Consider the following 25808-nt stretch of genomic DNA (forward strand, 5'->3'; position numbering starts at 1 on the left):
CAACTTCTTTGCAGGTGCCCATTGAAACCGAGTAAACTTGGAATAATCTATTGTGTGCAAACCAATGCCCTGAGAACCATGTTTATTAAGAGACCTCTTCAATGGATTTGTTTGTTTTTTCCATTCCATGCTGTCTCTCTCTCTCTCTCTCTCTCTCTCTAAATCTATCCATGTAATCTCCCTATTTTCCATTTCCCACATCTCAGCTCTAACTGCGCAATCATCTGGTCTGACCCAGGTCTATGGGACCTGGTCATGTACACATTGGCCATGGACGGCATGTGGCACAGTGGTTAGCACTGTGACTGTGGCGCTGAGGACCCGGATTCGAATCCCAGCCCTGGGTCACTGTCCGTGTGGAGTTTGCACATTCTCCCCGTGTCTGCGTGGGTTTCACGCCAACAATCCAAAGATGTGCAGGTTAGATGGATTGGCCACGCTAAATTGCCCCTTAATTCGAAAAAAAAATAATTGGGTACTCTAAATTTAAAAAACTGTACACATTGGCCGCTGTGCCTCCTCAAAGACCTTTGGTTGGTCCTGAGGTCATGAAAGGCACCTTATATATATTACTCTAGGCAGCTGACATGGTCCCATTGGGTTGATTGGCCTCCTTCTGTGCCATTATGAATCTCTGGCAGTGATTTAACGGGAACGAAACAGAGTCCCGTGTCGAGTGTTTTTAACCGGATGTTTCCCAGCGCTTGCAGCGGCGAGAAAGACCCCGCTATCTAACGGGGCTCTATATTATTTGGGGGCCTTGGTGGGAACGCACCGCCAAGATCTCACTTAGTCTCCTTTCCTGCACCGAGGAGCTTGGCTCACCAATGCAGTAAATTATCAGGACGCCATCCCCCAATGTGACCCCTGGACCCCTCCCCCCCACTCACCTATAAGGGGGTCATTGAGTTGTCACATTTCACAAATCATAAGGGCAGTTCACCCGTGGGCCCGATCCCTGGCATGGGCAAAATACCACCCAGGCACCTTCGCACTGTCAGCCTGGCACCCTGGCAGTGCCCCTGCCAGTCTGACAGTGCAACCTGGACAACTTGGCAGTGCCAGGGTAACACAGGGTGGCATTGCCAGGTACCAGGCTGGCAGTGCCAGGGCTTCCAGGTGTCATCAGTGGTGCCAGGGTATTACCATGTCTACAGCCCGGCCACCCGGGTGCCCCCAATTCCTTGGGAGACCCTCCCCTAATGCCGGTACACCAGGTCCACATTTGTGGAGACCAGTACTAACCGACACTCGCTTGGGGTCTCCGAGGCAAAGGGATTTGATCCCAGCGGCTTGGGTAGATCAGGCGACTGCGTACTGAAGTGGGACTAGCTGCTAACTTTAATATGCAGATTTCCCAAATATGGGGCGTCATTCTCCAACCCCCCGCCGGGTCGGAGAATGGCCGTTGGCCGCCGTGAATCCCGCCCCCGCCGAAGTCTCCAGTACCGGATATTCGGCGGGGGCGGGAATCGGGCCGTGCCGGTTGGCGGGCCCCCCCGCTCAATTCTCCGGCCCGGATGTGCCGAAGTCCCGCCAAGAAATTGCCTGTCCCGCCGGCGTAAATTAAAGTAGGTATTTACCGGCGGGACAAGGCGGCGTGGGCGGGCTCCGGGGTCCTGGGGGGGGCGCGGGGCGATCGTGCACTCTTTCCCTTCCGCCTCCGCAACGGCCTCCACCATGGTGGAGACGGAAGTGACTCTCCCCACTGCGCATGCGCGGGAAACTGTCAGCGGCCGCTGACGCTCCCGCGCATGCGCCGCCCGGGGATGTCATTTCCGCGCCAGCTGGCGGGGCAACAAACGCCATTTTCACCAGCTGGCGGGGCGGAAATCCCTCCGGCGTCGGCCTAGCCCCTCAATGTTGGGGCTCGGCCCCCAAAGATGCGGAGCATTCCGCACCTTTGGGGCGGCGCGATACCCGTCTGATTGGCGCCGCTTTGGGCGCCAGTCGGCGGACATCGCGCCGTCGGGGGAGAATTTCGCCCATGGATCCAGACCCTAAGATCTCGCGAGGCGTGGCAACCTGGGTAGATCCTGGAAGATCCTCTCCTGGGATCTGCCGGCCATGAAGCGTCTGGATTCTGGAGGGACGCAGATTGCGTCCTGTGACTCCGATTAAATCCAAATACATTCTTATCATCTCAAACTATAAGCCTGTAATCTCCACACTGCATTACTTTTCCAACATGCCTTAACACCTGCTGCATGATTTAACTAAAAACTAACAGAGTCTGTTGTGGGTGGGAATCGAAGGATTGTTCCCGGTGTTACTCTGTTTTTTTTCCGACTCTGGGAAACGCCCCGCCGAGGCTGCGCTTAGCCACATATCCTGCACTCCGACGAGTGGATCTCCGCATTGCAGGAAGTGTTCAGGCTGCCATTTTTAAACGGCGCCCCGGTCTTCCGACCGCCCCCCCCCCCCCCCCTCCGACCACCCGCCGATGTGACTCCCGGACTGCCCCCAACACCTCAACTCACCTGTTGGGACGTCTTCAAGCTCCCCCGCCCACCACCACATCCCATCCGGAATATCGGAAGGGCATCCCCAGGCCCGATCCTCAGCGTGGGAAAAATGCCAGCTTGGCATCATGGCAATGCTACTGCCAACCTGTCAGTGCCACCTGGGCACCCTGGCAGGGTTATGCTGGCACCCAAGTGGCATTGCCAGGGTGTAATGGCGACAGTGCCATGGTGCCTGGGTGGCATCAGCAGTTTCAGGGTGCCGGTCTCATCAGAAGCCGACAACGCCAGGGGCATCTGATCACCTGGGAGATCTCATCCACCCTCTCCCAAACGCCAGTCTGCCTGGTCCCCATTTTTGGGGACCGATGCTAATTGGCACCCGGCTCGGGTCTCGGCATGGGTCTTCCATGAACACTCACCCCTCCCTGCGAAACTCCACTATAGTTCGATACCAAATTTAAACCTTGCTCCTCAATGCAGCCATATTAAACCAAACTGAGAATCACCAAAATTAATAACTCCAAGTCGCAATCTCCTTTCTTCATTCTGTTCATTGGGCACAAAGCTCTTTTGGGCTGCGTCAAGTTGTGTATAATACCCTCCCTTTGAAGTGCCTTGGGACGTTTTGGTGCTATGTAGAAGGTTATGGTTGTTGTTTTTGACCCCAGTGCTCAACCAAACAGGAAACAACAGATTAACCCACAGCGACATGGATCAAACCAGTTCCACCTTAATATGGCGGCGGTGCAGAATTTCATATGCCAATATGTCATTGGCTCCCCAAGTGGTGACCATGGCAGCAGCATAGCCACCGGTCATTAGCGCCAATCTGATCTTGGCACTTGGTCAGGAACTGCTTTTTTTGTGCGGTCCATTCCCATTCGCAATATCTTCACCGCCCTGTTTTACACAGTCACAGACCGAATCTCCAATCAACTATTCCCATAATAGGAGAGTATCCTAAATAACCAGCCGTCTCGGGTCTTACTGAACTCACATTGTCAACTCTGCAAAGGTTGGTGGTGGTCTGAGATAAGGATAATTTTGGCTTTTTGCTCAGCTCATTGTCAATGAAATCTATAACTCTAGTGGCAAGGATGTATTTGGCAAATGGAATTAAAACAAATTTGCTTTATAGCTCAACCAAATTCAAAGAGTACATGCTACAAAGCCACCAACCTCTGGTCACAATGTTCATTGTGTCAACTACAAAGGAATTCCTGTTCATTCATTGGGAACAGTGCTGCTAGAATTGCAACCTATCACTGCCACAAGTAAGATACAAAATAAGAGAATAAAGATTTACCTTAATATAGTGGATAGCTATGTGGGGGCCGGTTTAGCTCAGATGGCTGGACAACTGTGATGCAGAGCAGGGCCAACAGCCCTGTATCGACTCAGGTTATTAATTCTCAATCTTGCCCCTCGCCTGAGATGGGGTGATCCTCAGGTCACATCACCACCAGTTAAGGGAATACACAATGAACGGTTGGATGCAAGGAAGTGCAAAGGACCAGAGAGATCTTGGGTGCTTGTCTATAGATCCCTGAGGGCAGCAGAACGTGTGGATAAGGTGGCTTGGAATGCATATGAGATACTTGCCTTATCAGCCCAGACATAGAATATGAGAGCAAGAGGGTTATGATGGAGCTGTATAAAACGCTTGTTCGGCCACAGCTAGATTGTTATTGTATAGTTCTGGTCGCCACACATTCGGAAGGATGCAATTGCACCAGAAAGGGAACAGAGGAGATTCACCAGGGTGTTGCCTGGGCTGGAGCGTTTCAGCTATGGCGAGAGGCTGGTTAGGCTGAGGTTGTTCTGAGAGCGGAGAAGGTTAAGGTGAGGCCTGTTTGAGGTGTACAGAAAAAATCATGAAGGACAAAGATCGGAAGAAACTTTTCCCCTTAGTTGAGAAGTCAATAACCAGGGGATATATATTTAAGGTATCGGGCATGAAATTTAGAGGGGATTTGAAGGAAAACCTTTTTACCCAGAGGGTGATGGGAACTCTGCCTGGAAGGGTGGGAGAGATGGAAACCCTCACAACATTTAAGAAGCATTTAGAAGAGCATGTGAAACGCCACGAGCATACAAGGTTACGGACCAATTGCTGAAAAATGTGATTAGAATAGAGAGGTGTTCGACGGACAGCATAGACACGATGGGCTCTCACCTCGATGATCCCCACCTCGTCCTCTGCCTGAGTTAGGTACGGACAAATTCAAAGATGCCAAACAATGCTAGGAATGCGAGCATTAGCAGGTGATTAAATCTTTACAGATCCAGAGATGGGGTAACCCCAGGTTAAAGAGGTGTGAATTGTCTCAAGCCAGGACAGTTGGTAGGATTTTGCAGGCCAGATGGTGGGGGATGAATGTAATGTGACATGAATCCCAGGTCCCAGTTGAGGCCGCACTCATGTGGGGGATTCATGTCACATTACATTACATGTCCTGGCTTGAGACAATTCACACCTCTTTAACCTGGGGTTACCCCATCTCTGGATCTGTAAAGATTTAATCACCTGCTAATGCTCGCATTAGCTCGCATAAAGATGCCTTGTTTGGCATCTTTGAATTTGTCTATATATGTGTTTCTGGAACAGACCTCTTCATTCACCTGAGGAAGGAGCAGCGCTCCGAAAGCTAGTGACATCGAAACAAACCTGTTGGACTTTAACCTGGTGTTGTAAGACTTCGTACTGTGCTCACCCCAGTCCAACGCCGGCATCTCCACATCATGAGTTAGGTACTCAAGGAGATCCAACAATATCTGTCGGACTGGAGTGGACCATTGTGCACTTCCACAAATGTGAACCACTTTTCAATACCTCAGCCAAGGGGTCATCTTTATGTGGGATACTTGTCATCAGTAGGCTTTTCAATCATTTTTTTTTTCCTTTTTAAATTTAGTGTACCCAATTCATTTTTTCTAATTAAGGGGCAATTTAGCGTGGCCAGTCCGCCTACCCTGCACATCTTTGGGTTGAGGGGGCGAAAGCCACGGGGAGAATGTGCAAACCCCACACGGACAGTGACCCAGAGCCGGGATCGAACCTGGGACCTCAGCGGCGTGAGGCAGCAGGGCTAACCCACTGCGCCATCGTGCTGCCCAGGCTTTTGAATCATGGAAAACATGCAAGGCAAACCCAATAAAAACTAGATCAGACCCGTACAATTCAGTATGGTTGAGAAACAATTAGCTTTCTGAGCATGAAAGCACAAAGCAATAACAATAACTGGTATTTATATGGTTCTTTCAGGGGATTGAATGTAATTAGAATTTGTGGAAGTCAATCTTAAGGCCTAATTATTGGCCGAACAATAACCAATGCCCCTCCATGCCACCAAACCCGCCACGGGGGAGGCCTGAGATTTCCCCCAATCTTAAGAATGTCCATTACCTTCAGAACGTGGCACAAAACTGGACATTTGAGAACAACGTCCTCAGGTCGCCTTTTTCCAGTGACCTCTTTTGAATATCAATAGAACCAATAGCTCAAGGAGCTCAGACATATTTGGCAAACGAGATCAAAGGAAATTTTGTTTATCGGTCAACCAAATTCAACAAGCACAGGCTGCAAAGACACAAAGCACCGGTCACAATGTTTGTTTTGTCAACTGCAAATGGAATTACTGCTCTACAAAACAATTAGCCAATGCCCAAATCCCGATAGGATCTCAAACATTAACAGCACAAATTACTTTCAATCCTCCATTATCAAAATTCTACTTTATCTCCACAGAACTGAGAACAGTAAGGTCACAGAACAGATAAGGTGGCATATTGCTTCTCATAGAATGATCTTAACGGACCTGGACCCTGATTCTCTTCAAAATTAAACAAGCGCACTTGCGGCCTGAATATTTGCAAGGGGTGCTTCACCCCTGGAATATTAGCCACTCGGGAGAAGACTCTTTTTCTATGTACAAATTGCGGCTGGACAGCTCTGAGGCTTCTTGAGAGGAAGTGCTTGATTGGGCATGTGATTGTTGCATGAAGACGGCAATGTGCCTCGGGTAATTTTGCTGCTCTAATTTGTGATGTAGCTCTTTAATAGAAGATGACAATATTTAGAGCAAAGAGTTAGCAATTAAAAAATGTAAGGCAAAAACAAAAATCATAGATGAACTTTCAAATTTTCCTGGACAGATTATATTAACCAATGTCGACAAGTTCTGCAGTCTGTTGAATAAACTGAAGCTCTATACATTAGCATGACAAATACTGTGATTAGCACTCTACGTGCAGCCTCTTTATAATTAAAGTATATCATGTTCTATAGACAATTTAATGACTGTTGCATCATTCTGGCAATTAAAGACGTAAAGGAGGTTCTGACTATAAAATGCGCAAACAAATGTCTTGGCGTGAGGTGTGGACCCATTGCAAACTGCACAAAGGTTCAGAGTGACCTGCAACTTTGGCCTTGTTTGTTCCTGCGTTATGTCCCGAGCCGGTGCAACATTCCCATTAATTCTCCCGTTCCAACATTGTGAATGCAAACAAGAGCAAACTGCATAACCACCTTCAATAGTGAATTCTCCCCACAACATAATGCTCAAGTGATCTCTTTCAAATTAATTTTCAACAGCAGATAATCCTTTTGCATGGAAATTATTTCTAGATTTGATGCGATTATAGTCAATGTTGGAATGGAATCCTTTTAGTTCACAAAGTGCTACCATGTCTCAGAGTGGTATCAGGCGTAGCACAAGGCAAATACGACGTTAAACTTCCCTCAAGGCTTGTCAACCAAACTTCAAGGCAAGTACATCCTACAATGCCAATAGGAAAATTATATTCTCCCACATCAGCCATTTAGTTGGCACTGAGTGGGATCACCACCTATTAGTTTGTGGTTACAACATACACATTAATACATTCACAGCATGTAATATGTATCCTTTCCCACACATTTCTGATGCACACACAATATTTACTGTATGCATTCAATGCGAATCATACAGCCTGGGAGCTTCTATCCAATTTCCAGCCACCAGGTGCGCTTTGGCTGAAATGCCTTAGACAGCGACCGATCCCCTTTGCGTCTCTGTGGCGGGTGCCCCCCGCTTTAGTCAATCCCTCATCACATAATCGCCCTGGACCTTGAGATGTGCCAGTCCGCAGCACTCGGGTCATGGTTCACCCTGCAAGACCAACAGGTTTCGGACAGACCAAAGAGCATCTTTCACCGGGTTGATGATCCTCCAGCTGCGGTGACGTTAGCCTCAGTGTGCGAAAATTTTAAAGGCATGAAAGGGAAAGCAGAAGCCAAAACATTTGTTTGCTATTCAAAGCCACAGTAATCTTTGGCGGGATTCTCCCCTACCTGGCGGGGCGGGGGGTTCTGGCATAATGGAGTGTCGGGAACCACTCCGGCGTCTCCGCACCTTTAGGGGCCAAGCCCTCACCTTGAGGGGCTAGGCCCGCGCGGGAGTGGTTTGCGCTCCGCCACCTGGCAGGAAAGGCCTTTGGCGCCACACCAGCCGGGGCCGAAAGGTCTTCGCCGGGCGAAGCATGAGCGGGAGCGTCAGCGGCTGCTGAGGTCATCCCCGTGCATGCGCAGGGGAGGGGGTCTCTTCCGCCTCTGCCACAGTGAAGACCATGGCGAAGGCGGAAGAAAAAGAGTGCCCCCACGGCACCGGCCCGCCCGCGGATCGGTGGGCCCCGATCGCGGGCCAGGCCACTGTGGGGGCACCCCCCCGGAGCCAGATCGCCCCGCGCCCCCCCCCAGGACCCCGGAGCCTGCCCGCGCCGCCTTGTCCCGCCGTTCAAAAGGTGGTTTCATCCACGCTGGCGGGACAGGCATTCCAGCAGCGGGACTTCAGCCCATCGCAGGCGGGAGAATCGGCGGGGGTGGGCCCGCCGACCGGCGCGGCGCGATTCCCGCCCCCGCCGACTGGCACGCGCGATTCCCGCCCCCCGCCGAATCTCTGGTGGCGGAGACTTCGGGACACGGCGGGGGCGGGATTCACGCCAGCCCCCGGCGATTCTCCGACCCAGCGTGGGGTCGGAGAATCCCGCCTCTCATTTCTAGTGCCAATTATATATTCGGCTGCATTTTTTTTTTAACAAATGTTTTATTAAAGTTTTTCCAATCATCATTTTTACATAACAAAAATAGAAATACAGATGGTAATAAAAAATGACGATAAGCATAGCCCAAAGCTTCAATAAAACTAATTACAAAACAGAAAAAAAAATTTTTAAACAGAACAAGGTGGGTTTTGTCTCCATGCCCAACTCACATTATATCAACAGTACCCCCCCCCCCCCCCCACCTGAACCCCCCTCTCCCCCCCCCCCCTTCCCCCCTCCCCCCCCCCCAGGATGCTGCTGCTGCTGACACTTACTGCTCCCCTCGAAAGTCAAGGACAGTTTGCCACCGCCAGGAGAACCCCATCAAGGACCCTCTCAAGGCGAACTTTATTCGCTCCAGGCTGAGGAACCCCGCCATGTCGCTAACCCAGGTCTCCACACCCGGGGGCTTCGATTCCCTCCACATTAACAAAATCCGTCTCCAGGCTACCAGGGAGGCAAAGGCCAGTACCTCGGCCTCTTTCACTTCCTGCACTCCCGGATCCTCCGCCACCCCAAATATCGCTACTGCTGGGCTCGCCTTCAACCAAGCATCCAAAACTCTCGCAAACCCCTGCCAGAATCCTTTAAGCGCCGGGCATGCCCAAAACATATGGGCATGGTTCACCGGACTCCCTGCACAATGCGGCTGCATTTATACCACGAGCAGTTTCACTGAAACGATGTATAGTCATTAACTGGGTCTCTGAGCGTAAATGAGATTTAAGCCGACACAAAATGTAACAAAAACATATAATCAGGTGCCTTAATTCCTCCATCCCCTCTGACAGCAGCTAATCGGCAACACTGCTATTTTTTATGTTCCATTAGCCTTTCTACAGGGTTCCGAGACACTTACTCCAAAGGGCAGAAATTGGACACAATAAGCCTTGAGGAGATTTTGGGTCAGTTTGGTTGCACCGTCGTGGGGAGGGAAGTAAATTACTTTGGAGAGATCAGATTGTGGTAAAACACCCCTTCTGCTCTTCCACAAGAACTGCTGGAAAGTAACTTACTCTATAAATCGAGCCGTTCTTGCCTACCTTAGTTTATGCATTTCCTGAACCTTGTGAAACACAGGTGCGGGCATTAAAAGTGGAATTCTGGTCAAAACTGAGGCAACCAAATCTCACTAAAACATTTAATTAATATGGACCCACTTTTTGGGCAGCACGGTAGCACAGTGGTTAGCACTGTGGCTTCACAGCGCCAGGGTTCCAGGTTTGATTCCCTCCTGTGCCACTGTCTGTGTGGGAGTCTGCACATTCTCCCCGTGTCTGCGTGGGTTTCCTCCGGGTTCTCCGGTTTCCTCCCACAGTCCAAAGACGTGCAGGTTAGGTGAATTGGCCATGACAAATTGCCCTTAGTGACCAAAAAGGTTAGATGGGGTTATTGGGTTACGGGGATAGGGTGGAAGTGAGGGCTTAAGTGGGTCGGTGCAGACTCGATAGGCCGAATGGCCTCCTTCTGCACTGTATGTTCTGTTATTTACCTGCCATTTCAGCCACGGTAATATGGAAGTGAATGGGATAGAGTCAGGCATTGTATCCTTGGGAATTTTAACCACTGCCACACCTACCGCACCCACTGTGTGGTTAAAACTTCCCCAACCGCCCTCCTGCAAAAAATACCATTTTGGAACCTGAATTTTACAAATTAGTGTCGCTGTGAGAGCTTCACATGAGAGCATATGCAAAATTGCAGAACCCAGGGCGCGATTCTCCCAAAAGAAAACAAAGTCCCCAAGCGAGCGTGTTTAGCCACGTGTTTCCCGGTGCTTGCAGTACTGAGAAATACATGACGATTCAACGCGACTCGTGTTGTTTAAGGGGTGTAAACGGGGAACTCGCGGACCAGGCCGCACATAGCCCCGTTTTGTACAGTGGAGAGCTGTGCTCGCCGGAACTCCCCAGTGTAGCGAGAGATCGGGATGCCATTTAAAAATGACATCCCGATCTCGGAGACCCCCAGAATGATCCCCGACCTTCCCCGCAGTCCGAATCGTGGCAGCCAATTTGCGCTCCGGAAACTTCCAGAAGCAGCAATTTGATAATAGCCAGCTAATCTGCTTTTGTGATGTAGATTGAAGGATAAATATTGGCCAGGACACTGGGAATAATTCCCCTGCTCTGAAATACTACCATGGGATCTGTTACAGCCATCCGAACAGGCAGACGAGGCCTCAGTTTAACCTTTCTTCCGAAAGGTGTATCGGTTTTGACCTTTCCTGACCCGTCCCGCCGGCAGGACCTCCGGTCCCAGCGAAGACGACAGGCGTTTGAATAGCTCAAGGCATCAGTCATGGGGTAACCCATCAGGGCAGGACATGGAAATCCCAGGCCCTGGGATCGGACTTGAACCCAGAACCTTGTGACTCAGAAAATCATGCCGGATGACAAATCTTTGCTTTATGTCACTGTTGTGGACAAAGCTTCGGGGGAATTCTGGTTGATAAAATTTTAAAATTTCTATTGGAGTCTGGCCCAAAATGTCAATGTCTTCATTCGTTAGCTTTGTGGATTGCTAAATATTCCCAGTATTTTCTCTTTATTTCATGCCAACATAGATATGGGCCTGGATTCTCCGAAATCCCGGCCAACTGTTGACGGCGGCGGTAGCACTGGGATGGTGTACGCCGGTGTCAACAAGCCTCCTGGCCCAGTTATTCTCCGGATTTCAGGGGGCTAGAACGGCGCTGGAGTGCTGTGCACTGCTCCGACGCCAAAAGCCGGCGCTGCACGGCCCGCGTGGGTCCGCGCTTGTGGGCAACGGACCGCGCTGGTCCACGCATGCGTGAGACGGCTGTCTCCATGCAGGCGCATGCGCGTGGTTGCTGTCTCTGCGCCGCCCCCCGCACAATGTGGCGGAGCACTACAGGGGCCCGGCGTGGAGGAACGTAGCCCCCCTCCTGGAATGCGCGCGCCTACCGATCGGTAGCCCCCGATCGCGGGCCTGGCCACCGTGTAGGCCCCCACCGGAGTTGGATCCCCCTGCCCCCCCACCAGGACAGCCCCCGCAGCCAGAACGCTGAGGTCCCGCCGTGTGGGACCATATGTGAACCACACCAGCGGGACTCGGCGGGCACTCGGCCCGTCGAGCGCGGAGAACCGCCGCGGGGGCTGTGAGTGCATTTGCCGCCCATTCTCCATTCACCGAAGAATCGGCGGGCCGGCGTCGGAGCTGCGTGACGGGATTCTTGCGCCCCCCCGACGCGGGCTCGGAGAACCCTGGCCGTGGTGCGCGATTCAGCTGTCCCGTCACGCTCAAATTGATTTGCCCGTTGAATCTTGCGAGAGTCTCTCACGAGATTTACGATGCTTGAAACGTCTCGCAATATTGTATGGAATTTCGCGGTGTGGATCTCGCCCACCGCACGCATATTTAAATGAACCATTCCATTCGGCTGATTAAAATACGTGCACGCTCAAATCACCTAGGACCCAGAATTCACCGACCTCCCCAGCGATGCCCCAACCAATGTCATTTAACCCTGGCCAGGTTGCCAGTGCCAGGGGTCATGCCTGTGTGGGTGGGGGGGAGGGGGTCTTGCCCATAAGACGTGGAGTGAGTGTGGACTTCAGGACCCGTGAAGAGGTAACTGGGGTGAAGTGGAGGTTCCTGAGGCTGCCCTGCGGGCGCTGAGGGTCGATCGAAAGATCGGGGCCACATTTAGAAATGGCCGCCTAATCTGCGAGAAGTCTTCCTGCTCTGGTAAGCTGAGCTCGCAGTTCAAGGAATGACTGAAAGAGTGGCTTCGACAGGGAGTTCCTCGTCGAGGCCCAAAAAAAGGTGATCCACGCCGTCGCGCTATTAGGGCAGGGCTGGGGAGGGGGGCAGTGTCGGAGTGTCAGGATACCAGGGAGCGGTACCAGGATACTACCATGCATGTCCTTCCCTCCCTGGGGGTTATACTTACCCGTGCGTTCCTGGGGGTTTCCTTTGCCTGGTTCACGTTTTTATTTTTTTTATTTTTTGGTTCACATTTTTATGAACCTTGCCACGGGGAATTTCTATTGTGGGAACCATATCTTGTGGAAGCCCTTTCAGGAGATATTAATTTATTGAAATTACGTCCCGACATCTCTGGGTGGGAACCTCTTTGTGTCAATGGTGGGGTTTGGGGAAAACATAATTTTCAAATTCTCGCGGTATTTTGCGCCCACGTCGCCATTTGCGCTCGCAACGAACATCGGTGCAAAATCCCCTTCTTGGACATGACATTCCGGACCTTTTCACCGGTGAGATCTTCCGCTGATGGTGACCCCCTGCAGCCGGTTCACCAGCAATGGGGCTGGCGAACGTGTAAAAACAAAGAGTTTGGCAGGACTGGAAGATCCCGTAGGCGACCAATGGCTCACGCAGTCCGATGCAAGGGAGTGGGGGTGGGGGAGCGGGCAGGGAAATCCCAGCCCTTGACATCATGTGCAACTTCCATTGTCTACAAAATCAAATCCCTTCTCCACGGGCGATTGTACATTGATCGTCGCCAACCCCCGGCATTTCTATAAGAAAGGGTTTATGGAAAAGCCCTTCTCAGGGCCATACAATTGATTGTAATGTACAAACAAATTTTGCAGCAATTGAGCAACAAATATCAATGGTGTCTCTCAACGAGGTAGTAACATTGCTCAAGGGAAAAGGAATGAACGATTTGCTGGAGTCAAGCGCATGATTTTAGTGAGTGTGTTATTTGGGAATCGGCTACTCAATAGATTGTCTCTGTGGTGTACTCGAGTTTTCAAAATAGCAAATGGTACGGCACACAGGTTTGAAACCTCCCTCCCCTCTCTCTCGGCCTTGGTATATCTATCACTCAGGTTCCCGCTGGCCATTCCACTCACATAAAGCTCAGTGATCATGGAATCCTGGCTGAGTATTCTTTTTCAAACGTGTGTCTCGACTAATGCCTTTCATCATCTCCTTGGAACATGAGGGAATAAAAATAATAATTCCGAAAACATTTTGCACAAAAAAAAGCACCTAAAATTATATTGTCCTTGGACATTGATTGATGTTTTATTCCCTCAGTTCATAATTTGGAAATTAAACCAATTATTTCATCTTCTACACACTGACAAACATATTTAGCTGTCAGAGCCACATCTTCTTTTCTTCCCCGGGATTTGGTAATTTTAATGTTTTGTAAATTTGCTAGGTGGCTTATTAAAACACAGGTTATTGCAGAAATTATTGCTATTTTACTGTGGTAGCTGGGCCCCTTTAAGGGGATGAGCTCCACTGACCACGTGACCATCTAGGGTCCAACCACGCGGGAGTGTGTGCACCCTGGCCAATGGGGAGTTTGCGTGGGGCCCTGGGGGCAGGACCCCGGGCAGTGTGGACCAGGGAGCTGAAGAGCAAAGACGTGTTGTGTAGTGTTCTGTGCCTGTTATCTAATTGCCTTTGCCTTGCATCAATAAACCCCTTTGTTTGCGACTGGAACCTCCAGTGGCTGTCTTGAGCCACTGTACTGGCGACGAGATAAACATTTTCGATCGCAGCTGACCGTCGACGTGAATTGAGGGGGGGAAGGAAGGAACAGTTCAGAAAGTAGAGGAACTCCAGCAAGAGTCAAAATCATTTATACCATGAGTGAGAATGCCCATCATTGTGAAACTAGACCCATTTGACCAAGGAGTTGAGACCTGGAGTCAGTACATGGAAAGCCTCCAGTTCTTCTTTACACCGAACGAGATCACAGGCGAGGACAAGCAGAAGGTGATAATTCTGGCAGTTTGCAGGCCCCCCGACCTAAAGTTTGATTAGGAACTTCGCATCTCCCGAGGCACCTGATAAAAAGAGCCTTGACCAGATCGTGAAATTGGTTAAAGAACAAGAAAACTACAGCCCCTTGATTATCCTCTAACATTACAAGTTGAACTCTGCAGTGAGGGACCATGAAGACTCTGTCTCAGTCTTCATAGCCTGGCTCTGCCAGCTTGCTAAGCACTGTGCGTTTGGGTCCGCAGAGACCACAATTACGTTGGAAAAAGTGATCGAGATAGCTCAGGTGAGAGAGTGCGCCGAAAAAGGCACACTGAGTATCAAAGCGCGGCTGAAGGGGAGGTTAACCGAGTATAGGGCGGGACGGCTGCAAGGTCTGCGGTGGGATCAAAAGTCACGGCTCAGAGTCAGGCATGGTCACTCGGGACAGGACCGGAATCCCACGCCCCCCCCCCCCCCCCCCCCCCCACCCGCCCCCCCACAAAAGGAGCAGGAAGGAATTGGGGCAACAAACCGAATCCGAGGTCGACTGCTGTTGTTGCAGGGGGTCCACCTCCAGGAGACATGCCATATTTGGGAGTTTGTGTGCTTCCGTTGCAGCTAAAGGAGGCACATTCACGCGCTTGCCACAGGAGGCAAAGCACTACTGAAAGAAGCAGCAGCAGCTGTCCGCAGCATCGCTGAACATAGTGGAGAAGAGCTCTGAAGAAGATAATTTCTGCATCAGCTGAGGGCAGCCCAACTGAATAAGATGGCTCCGACTGAAATTGATTTACGGGTAAACGATGGATCCCTTAAAATAGAAGTCAACACCAGAGCCCACCATAGTGAGCGATCAGACCTTCAATATCTACATGCAGGAACAGAGTCTATAATCTTAAAGAGTACTACAGTCAAGCTTTCGCCATACACCGGAGAGATTTTGAAGATCCTTGGAACAGCCAAAACTCCAGTGGCCTACATAGGAGAAGAGGCCAATCTACCTTTGTAGCTGGAAGTATTCAGAGCTGGTGGTGTTAGTTTGAAAGCTCGCCTTGGAAGTCTCACCCAGGCGGTGAATCCTGCTCCCAGCCCAAACCGTTCCAGTACCTCAATGAGGTTCTTCCATTCCACTCTGTCGAAGGCCTTTTCTGCGTTCAGGGAGACAATCACCTCTGGTGTTCTCTCCTTGGAGGGGGACATTATTACATTCAGCAGCCGCCTGATGTTCACAGTGAGTACGCCGCTTTGGAGGGGGCGGAGCATCGCGAAGGCGGCGCAACCCCCGATTTGGCCGAAATCGGGTATTCGCTGGCCAATCGCCGAACGCAAGTTTGGTGTCGACGATCAGAGAATCCCACCCACGTTGCATAGTGTCCTGTGCCTGTTATCTAACTGCCCTTGCCTTTCAAACATAAACTTGTTTGTTTATTACTGAAAGCTTCCAGTGTATGTCTTGTGCCACCACATCTATCATAGCGTGTGGATAGCACAATTGCTTCACAGCTCCGGGATCCCAGGTTCGATTCCGGCTGGGTCACTGTCTGTGCAGAGTCTGCACATCATAGAAAACATAGAACATAGAAAATACAGCACAGAACAGGCCCTTCGGCCCACGATGTTGTGCCAAACCTTTGTCCTAGATTAATCATAGATTATCATTGAATTTACAGTGCAGAAGGAGGCCATTCGGCCCTTTGAGTCTGCACCGGCTCTTGGAAAGAGCACCCTACCCAAACTCAATACCTCCACCCAACACCAAGGACAATTTTGGACACTAAGGGCAATTTATCATGGCCAATCCACCCAACCTGCACATCTTTGGACTGTGGGAGGAAACCGGAGCACCCGGAGGAAACCCACGCAGACACGGGGAGGACGTGCAGACACCGCACAGACAGTGACCCAAGCCGGAATCGAACCTGGGACCCTGGAGATATGAAGCAATTGTGCTATCCACAATGCTACCGTGCTGCTCTTAAGAACAAATAAATCTACACTATATCATTTTACCGTAATCCATGTACCTATCCAATAGCTGCTTGAAGGTCCCTAATGTTTCCGACTCAACTACTTCCACAGGCAGTGCATTCCATGCCCCCACTACACTCTGGGTAAAGAACCTACCTTTGATATCCCTCCTATATCTTCCACCTTTCACCTTAAATTTATGTCCCCTTGTAATGGTTTGTTCCACTGGGGAAAAAATCTCTGACTGTCTACTCTATCTACTCCCCTGATCATCTTATAAACCTCGATCAAGTCGCCGCTCATCCTTCTCCGTTCTAATGAGAAAAGGCCTAGCACCCTCAACCTTTCCTCGTAAGACCTACTCTCCATTCCAGGCAACATCCTGGTAAATCTTCTTTGCACCTTTTCCAAAGCTTCCACATCCTTCCTAAAATGAGGCGACCAGAACTGTACACAGTACTCCAAATGTGGCCTTACCAAAGTTTTGTACAGCTGCATCATCACCTCACGGCTCTTAAATTCAATCCCTCTGTTAATGAACGCGAGCACACCGTAGGCCTTCTTCACAGCTCTATCCACTTGAGTGGCAACTTTCAAAGATGTATGAACATAGACCCCAAGATCTCTCTGTTCCTCCACATTGCCAAGAACTCTACCGTTAACCCTGTATTCCGCATTCATATTTGTCCTTCCAAAATGGACTACCTCACACTTTTCAGGGTTAAACTCCATCTGCCACTTCTCAGCCCAGCTCTGCATCCTATCTATGTCTCTTTGCAGCCGACAACAGCCCTCCTTACTATCCACAACTCCACCAATCTTCGTATCGTCTGCAAATTTACTGACCCACCCTTCAACTCCCTCATCCAAGTCATTAATGAAAATCACAAACAGCAGAGGACCCGGAACTGATCCCTGCGGTACGCCACTGGTAACTGGGATCCAGGCTGAATATTTACCATCCACCACCACTCTCTGACTTCTATCGGTTAGCCAGTTCGTTATCCAACTGGCCAAATTTCCCACTATCCCATGCCTCCTTACTTTCTGCAGAAGCCTACCATGGGGAACCTTATCAAATGCCTGACTAAAATCCATGTACACTACATCCACTGCTTTACCTTCATCCACATGCTTGGTCACCTCCTCAAAGAATTCAATAAGACTTGTAAGGCAAAACCTACCCCTCACAAATCCGTGCTGACTATCCCTAATCAAGCAGTGTCTTTCCAGATGCTGAGAAATCCTATCCTTCAGTACCCTTTCCATTACTTTACCTACCACCGAAGTAAGACTAACTGGCCTGTAATTCCCAGGGTTATCCCTAGTCCCTTTTTTGAACAGGGGCACGACATTCGCCACTCTCCAATCCCCTGGTACCACCCCTGTTGACAGTGAGGACGAAAAGATCATTGCCAACGGCTCTGCAATTTTCATCCTCCCCGTGTGTGCGTGGGTTTCCTCCGGGTGCTCCGGTTTCCTCCCACAGTCCAAAGATGTGCAGGTTAGGTGGATTGGCCATGATAAATTGCCCTTAGTGTCCAACATTACCCTTAGTGTTGGGTGGGGTTACTGGGTTATGAGGATAGGGTGGATGTGTTGACCTTGGGTAGGGTGCACTTTCCAAGAGCCGGTGCAGACTCGATGGGCCGAATGGCCTTCTTCTGCGCTGTAAATTCTATGATAATATAAACTCATCCTTCCCCCTCCACCCATATTTGGTTGAACTCAGGGGCTGGATTTTCAACATGGTCGTGGGACCCTGACACCCGGATGAATTCTGGGCCTTGAACCCACTCGTGTTGCGGGTGGATGGGGGAGGCAAGGGCAGGGGATGACTTCCAGTGACTTCCTAACACCTGGTTCCCTCAAACAGTCTCTCAGGGCTGAATGAGGAAACCCTCCTGGGAGCCCTCAAGCAAGGCTGACAGAGCTAAGGCTCCCTGGATGGTGACTCTCCCACCCGCAGCTGGGTGAACACGGTGGGAGGGTGTGGCCCTTCACTGGGCATTAATTACCCAATAAAGAGCCGCATTTGGCATTTGGGCAGGAAACTGTTCATGAGCCTTTCTGCTCCAGACTTAATCAGACAGAGGTGGGAAGGCAGTAGTGTCCCCACATCAGGCCCATGTGCCTCATTAAATGGACCCCTCGCTTCCAAATGCACCTCGGGGGGGGGGGGGGGGCATCAACGTCTGCCCCTTCTTTCCCATTCTTCTCACTGTAAAACTCAAAATCTGTTTAATGATTGCTTTTCACAAGCGTATTCAATGATATGGTTGACTCTTCAAATCCAAAATCAATTGAAATCAGCACCGACATCGGACATTATTTCATAAACACAGCAAGAGAAGTATAAGTTACTCTATTCAAACTTGCAAGTGATCTCGAGCCATAATAGCTAAAAGCTGTCTCAAAGCACTGTCCACCCAATTTAAAGTGCTGTTGCAATGCAGGAAATGCGACAATTTATGCACAGCAAGCTCCCACAAACAGGCAAGGTGAGGTGACAAGATAATTTGTTTTTGCCATGCTGATTGAGAGGTAACTATTGGCCACGGCACCAGGAATAACTCCCCCACTCTTGTTTAAAATTGTGCCATGGGATCTTTCGCATCCACTTGAGGGAACAAACGGAGCCTCAGTTTAACACATCATCCAAAAGACAGGGGGCAGGATTTTCCATCAGCCTGTGGCATGTATTGTGGCGGCGAAGGCAGCCCTCCATTAGCCGGGATCTTCCAGTTCCGCCACTGTCAGGGGGGGTTTCCCATTGGTCGCACCCTCCACTGCATATCCCGCAGCAGGGTGTTGCCGTTGAAAATCCCGCAGGCGAGAAGGCACGGAAAATCCCAGCTGCAATCTGCAACAGCCTAGCACTCTCTCAGTACCACATTTGACTGTCCACCTAGATTTCCTGCTCTTTGGTCCTGGAGTGATATTTGAACTCATAACCTTCCAACACAGAGACAGGAATGCAGCCAGCTGAGTCACGGCTGATACAACTGCTATTGCCTTGCCCAGCTGATCATTCTTCATGTGTGTGGATGGAGATATTCAGAGTCGTCAGATTATACACAGCTGAGTCTCAAACTGTTACTTCACTTTCTGCCCAGTGGGACATTGATCAGGACTAAGAAGCCAGGCAGTTTATTGCCACATTCCCCATGGAGCACAGGAACACTGAAGTGAGTTATAGCGCTACTTGGACTGAGACCATTTAACCCGTCATAAAACTGGACCCAGGCCTGTGATTTTCCTGTTTCTATTGCCTCAGTTCCAAAACTGAGAATTCAGAAAAGCATCTCCAATCGGACATTTTAACAAATGGGAGGAACAGAGGTGGGGGGAGGCATTTATTTTTAGAATGCCCCGTGCTAGCAGGGGAAAGATAGCATACAGTGTAAGCAATTAATGAAATTCTATTTATCATTACTGACAGGGGTCATGGAAGGTATCCATGTGACACAACAAAAGAGAACATCTGCATTATTTATTTTCATGCCGACCTCAGGTAAACTCTTCTTCTCTAATCCGAGCACTCGCGCTCAATCTGAGGCAACCAAGCAACCAAGCCGAAGATTATTCTCTTGACAATCCAGTTACCTGTAGGTGGGATCATTCCTGGAGACATTAGTCCAGGGACAGTGTGTGGCACGATGTGGGAGTTCTCGGGCGATGTGACACTCTGGGATCGTTTGGGAGGTCTTCCTGGCCTGGAACTGGAGAGAAAAAGAGCAAAATTGAAAAAAAAAACACATCTCAATTCAGTGTGCATCCCACATCAGTTGCAACATTTTTGAAGTTGTTGAAAGTGCAGGGAGAGATTGTAAATAAACTTATTTCAAGGACGATTGCTTTTTTGCTAGATGTAATAGACTGCCTTTACTAATTAGATTACATGCTGAATTCATTTCTTTCATAAAGATCAGCCACTGTTAATGCATTATTCATACCTCGTATCTCGTTACCTGATTCTCAATATTAATATCTATACATGTTAGAATTGCCTAGTTTGCATATGCTAAAATTCGACATGGAGCTTTCAGCTTGAAAATTATGCTCTAACTTGTAATAATTACTGCAGTTAGCTTGATATTGATTTATGGGATTTTTAAAAGCCAAATGTGTGTAGTAGTTTAAATGAATGCTATTTTAGGATTCTGCGGGAAATTAAAAGGCAATGTCAGCTCTAGGAGATTTGTCCCCGTTTTCTAATCCGACAATTAGCGAGGCAGGGGAAGGAAATGAATGAAGGAGAGGATGGAAGGTGGTGTCAACTGGCCATGATCAGCTTTTCCAACAGTTATTGCTGCCCTCCTGGCTAAAACCCTCTGGCCTGCTGACCATATGGTAACGGATTGTTGTAAGTGACCAAAAGCCACTATCATTAAGCAATGCTTTTGGGTGGAAAGCAATTCAATATATTTGTGTGTATATTTTGCTGGCATCGGTACACATTAACATTTCCTGGGAATATGGTACCGATGTCATCTTTTAAGAGGTCGGGTTTAAACCATTCTCGCTGGGCGACAAACATTGATTCAAAGGGAGGAAGGGAATCGGGCGGGGTGTATAACCGGACAGACATCCGGCTGGCGCTACTCACTGCCCTGGTGAAACCAGATTATAACCAAATCCTGGGCCAAAGATAAAACAGCGCAGAAGAACTACAATTACATAATAATATCATAAATACACAAAAGTAGAACATGTTTACAATCTCTGCCAGTCACAGTGTTGTTTTCTCCTGTGCCGCATTTTTTTTAAAACTCTAGCCGCCAATCTCGACCATTAGTCCTCAAATGTAATCATTCCTTTTACATAAACTTTTTACTCCCGAAGCTTTTACCAATTCATTCATTCTGTCTATTAATACGCGGCGCTAGTCACTAAGACTTGGCTGTCAGCAAATCTCTCTGCCTTCACCAATTAACCTTTTACTTTGACTATCGGAAGAAATAACGGTGGGTAAGTGGATATATGGTCAACAACGAGAACAGGTATCATAATATAAGTTTGCCTTGCCCCAACACAGCTTCATTCCTCCTGCACATGGCCACCTGTTCCTTGTTGTTCTGTTTTGCTCCCACTGAGCACTTTGTTCACCTATTAACACATTCCGCCACCTTACATTTTGCCACTATTAGCATTCTTCAGTCCTAATGGCACCATTAATACCCCCCTCCCATTGTCTTATGTCCATAACGCCTTTGTCAATCCCTCCTTTGCTCCAATTTATCCATAACTTCTAATCTGCCACCTTCTCCAACTATATAATTCAGTACATTTCTAACCCTCTTCAGTTCTGTAGAAGGGTCATATGGACTCAAAATGTTAACTTTGTTTCTCTCTCCACAGATGCTGCCTGCCCTGCTGAGTCTTTCCAGCATTTTCTGGTTGTATCACAGTTTAAGTAGCTGGGAAGCATCTTGTCAGAAGATGATTATTGCCATACAAAAAATCAGAGCTAGAATAGCAATGGCAAAGAATGCACTCTTCAAACGTAAAGAATTGCTCAGTATAACAGAGGAGACCTTGAGAAAAGAATTACCAAGTCTGTTTTGGAGCGTCTCGTCCGACAGGGCCGAAAAGTGGACCTTGAGAAAAGCGGCCACCCAAAGACTCGAAGGTTGTGAAACATGACACTGGAGGAGGATGGAGCTGGCTATTTGGAGAGAAGATGAGGGCAATGGGCAAGTTCTCAGGATGAGGAGGAGGAAAGACTGTTCATGAATATCATGAAGAAGAGACAACATGAAGATGGCCAATCATCTGAGGCATGAGAACTGGCTGAAGGAGGTGATGGAAGGAAGATTGAAGGGATGTAACCAAGAGGGAGAAAGAGAATGATAACGTCAGGTAACTTGAAATTGACAAAGCGAGGCTCCCATGAGAAAGTCCAGGTCCACGAGGAATGGAGAAAAGAGCAAAGGACCTGACCTTAGGCCGGCCACTCTTGTTTTTACCAAAATAATTTTGCTTGGGAGCTCTCGACTCCAATGAACACAATTTTAGGAGTCAAGAGAAAACAATAATGTCATGTCTTCGAGGGAGCATCACAGAAATAGGGTAGGTGGTGGTGTATGATAATGTCTTGGACTAGTAATCCAGAGGTCCAGGCTAATCCTCTGTGAACACAGGTTCAAATCCAGCCAAGACTGCTAGTGGAATCTAAATTCAATAATTAAATCTGCGATGTAAGCTCATCTCAGTAATTATGGCAGTGAAAATTATCATTGATTTCTGTAAAAACTCATCTGGTTCACTAACGCCCTTTAGAGAAGGAAATCTGCCATCCTTACCTGGCCTACATATGACTCTCGGCGCACAGCAATGTGGTTCACTGTTAACTGGCCTCTTAAATGATATGGCAATGATATTCAAGGGCAATTAGGGATGGGTGACAAATGCTGGCTTTGCCAGCAATACCCACATCACATGAAAAAATACTCTTATAACCAGTGATGACAAGATAAATTTTTTTAAAAAATATTTAGAACAAAGAACAAAGAAAAGTACAGCACAGGAACAGGCCCTTCGGCCCTCCAAGCCTGCACCGACCATGCTGCCTGTCTAAACTAAAATCTTCTACACTTCCGGGGTCCGTATCCCTCTATTCCCATCCTATTCATGTATTTGTCAAGATGCCCCTCAAACGTCACTATCGTCCCTGCTTCCACCACCTCCTCTGGCAGCGGGTTTCAGGCACCCACTACCCTCTGAGTAAAAAACTTGCTTCGGACATCGCCTCTAAACCTTGCCCCTCGCACCTTAAACCTATGCCCCCTCGTAATTGACCCCTCTACCCTGGGGAAAAGCTTCTGACTATCCACTCTGTCTATGCCCCTCATAATTTTGTAGACCTCTATCAGGTCGCCCCTCAACCTCCGTCGTTCCAGTGAGAACAAACCAAGTTTATTCAGCCTCTCAGCATAGCTAATACCCTCCATACCAGACAACATCCTGGTAAATCTCTTCTGCACCCTCTCTAAAGCCTCCACATCCTTCTGGTAGTGTGGCGACCAGAATTGAACACTATACTCCAGGTGTGACCTAACTAAGGTTCTATACAGCTGCAACATGACTTGCCAATTTTTATACTCAATGCCCCGGCCAATGAAGGCAAGCATGCCGTATGCCTTCTTGACTACCATCTCCACCTGCGTTGCCCCTTTCAGTGACCTGTGGACCTGTACACCTAGATCTCTCTGACTGTCAATACTCTTGAGTGTTCTACCATTCACTGTATATTCCCTACCTGTATTAGACCTTCCAAAATGCATTATCTCACATTTGTCCAGATTAAACTCCATCTACCATCTCTCCACCCAAGTCTCCAAATGGTCTAAATCCTGTTGTATCCTCTGACAGTCCTCATCGTTTTCCGCAATTTCACAAACCTTTGTGTCGTCCGCAAACTTACTAATCAGACCAGTTACATTTTCCTCCAAATCATTTATATATACTATGAACAGCAAAAGTCCCAGCACTGATCCCTGCGGAACACCACTAGTCACAGCCCTCCAATCAGAAAAGCACCCTTCCATTGCTACTCTCTGCCTTCTATGATCTAGTCAGTTCTGTATCCATTTAGCCAAAGCAGTGTCAGACCTGAGGCTGTGACTGATCAGACCAGAGCGCAAAGGCATATTAATGCCATAGTTGTCAGACTGTCATTATCAACATCCAATATGCATCATGAATTATCAAACATTTCCCATGTTTCAGTGGAAGGCAAATCAGTTAAAAGCTGCGACAGATTTTTCACAATGTTATGATATGAATCAAAGCTAGCAGGTTTGACTTGAAGAAAATTAAGGGCTGAGATTCTCCATCCCGCCAGCCCCGATTTCCAGCGCGGTGCGGCACACCCTTGCCGGCAGCGGGATTCTCCGTTCCCACAGCCGGCCAATGGGGTTTCCCATTGTGGGCCACCCCACAACGTCAGGAAACGTGCGGGCGCGGGTGCGCTACCGGTGTGGCAGAGGATCCCGCCGACAGAGAATCCCGCAGAAGATTTTTCCAAATGTCCCTCTATCCTGATTTATTTTTAAACAACAGATAGAAACCTGCACTGTGACGAACAACTGAAAACAACATCATTCAAGTTACAATTGCCTATTCTTTAATGTCAGTTTGTAAAACAGAGAAATGACAATGAAATTAAATGAAATGAAAATCGCTTATTGTCACAAGTCGGCTTCAAATGAAGTTACTGTGAAAAGCCCCTAGTTGCCACATTCCGGCGCCTGTTTCGGGAATTGAACCATGCTGCTGGCCTGTCTTGGTCTGCTTCAAAAGCCAGCTCTTTAGCCCTGTGCTAAATCAGAGAAGTCACACATTATCTTCCCAGTCAAATATATTTTTTTGTTCCTGAAATTTTTTGTTGTCATTCACAGTTATTGAATAAATGCATGGAAAAAAATTACGGAGATTTCCTGACCCTCCAGCCTTGAATAAACAACAAAAAACGCCTCAACACAAAGTAAAACTGTCCATCTCTGCAAGTATCCTGTTTTACAGTAATTCTAATAAAGGTCATGAAGACAAGTTTGCACTATGAATATTTTATTGACCCAAATGTGCCACAACCTGAAGCACTGCAATATCACTTTACACATTTCTGAATATGCTCATAGTATCGTTTCCATTGTAAGTCTAAGTGCTACGGCTTCCAGTGGATGATCAGCATTTAAAGTGTATTATAAATCATGATATCAATTGGAGACTGGCTCACGCGACAGCGGAAGCAGAACACCTTTTTGGTGTGGAGTTGGGGGGGCCATGTGTTATACTCCACACATTCACTTCACACAGGCATCAGAGGCCATTCACCCAAAAAGTAGCAAGGTAAGGAGCTGGCTGGGCAAGATTAATGATGCATTTAGAAGATGCATTGTTTGAGAGGAGGACAGAGAATGCCCTGCTGATCGTTGCCTGTGTAGGGAAAAAAACTTGTCAAATCCCAGGGGAGTACGATTATCTTATCAAGGAAAAGACTTGCATATTCAGTACTAATTTAACATTTTCATCAGCTTTGATGTGAAACATTCTTTTTTTTAAATCTCAGGCCGCAAGAGAAGTAAACAGGTTGGTCTAAGAGTGCATAATGATCCGCTAGCATGTTAAAGCTGTTCCACGTTTCTCTCAGTGTGGTTGATACGGTCCTTAAGCCCTTGACAATTGAGCCATCTCCTGTAACAAACCTTCAGCAACCACTTATTATCAAGATTGATATACTCTGTGATGACCACCTTTCCATGATCGATTTCCACCCTGTCCTGGTTGCTGTTTTCTTTTCAGTTGCTGCCATCATGGCCGCTCATAGTCTTCAGCTTTTTAGTATCATGATGGAGGAACCTTTAAAGCCACAGCATGTAGCAAACTCACAACCGAGTTCTTCATACTTAAAGTTAAGATTTCTAGACAAGTCAAACTCGGAGGAAAGCTCCTCGCCACTCTCAAGGCTCAGGATCAAACAAGTTGTTATTCAGGAAAAGATTAAACAATAAAGTTAATTATCCGAGATGAAAGAAAGAACTGTGTTTCTGTCGTACCTCATTTAAAGAACTTTTAAAAAAA

At 48.4% G+C, this 25808-nt stretch overlaps 1 protein-coding gene across 5 annotated transcripts in view; it reads right to left on the minus strand.

Annotated features, from left to right (window-relative positions):
* dachc (dachshund c) overlaps positions 1-25808 on the minus strand; it is a 665620-nt gene that overhangs the window by 372820 nt on the left and 266992 nt on the right. For all 5 annotated transcript variants that reach the window (XM_072476125.1, XM_072476123.1, XM_072476127.1 and 2 more), the window contains exon 2: positions 19830-19945. In XM_072476125.1, the coding sequence (XP_072332226.1) occupies positions 19830-19945 (116 nt within the window). The remainder of the gene's footprint in view (positions 1-19829; positions 19946-25808) is intronic.

This window comes from Scyliorhinus torazame, chromosome 15, assembly GCF_047496885.1.
Source record: "Scyliorhinus torazame isolate Kashiwa2021f chromosome 15, sScyTor2.1, whole genome shotgun sequence".
Classification (NCBI taxonomy): Eukaryota; Metazoa; Chordata; class Chondrichthyes; order Carcharhiniformes; family Scyliorhinidae; genus Scyliorhinus; species Scyliorhinus torazame.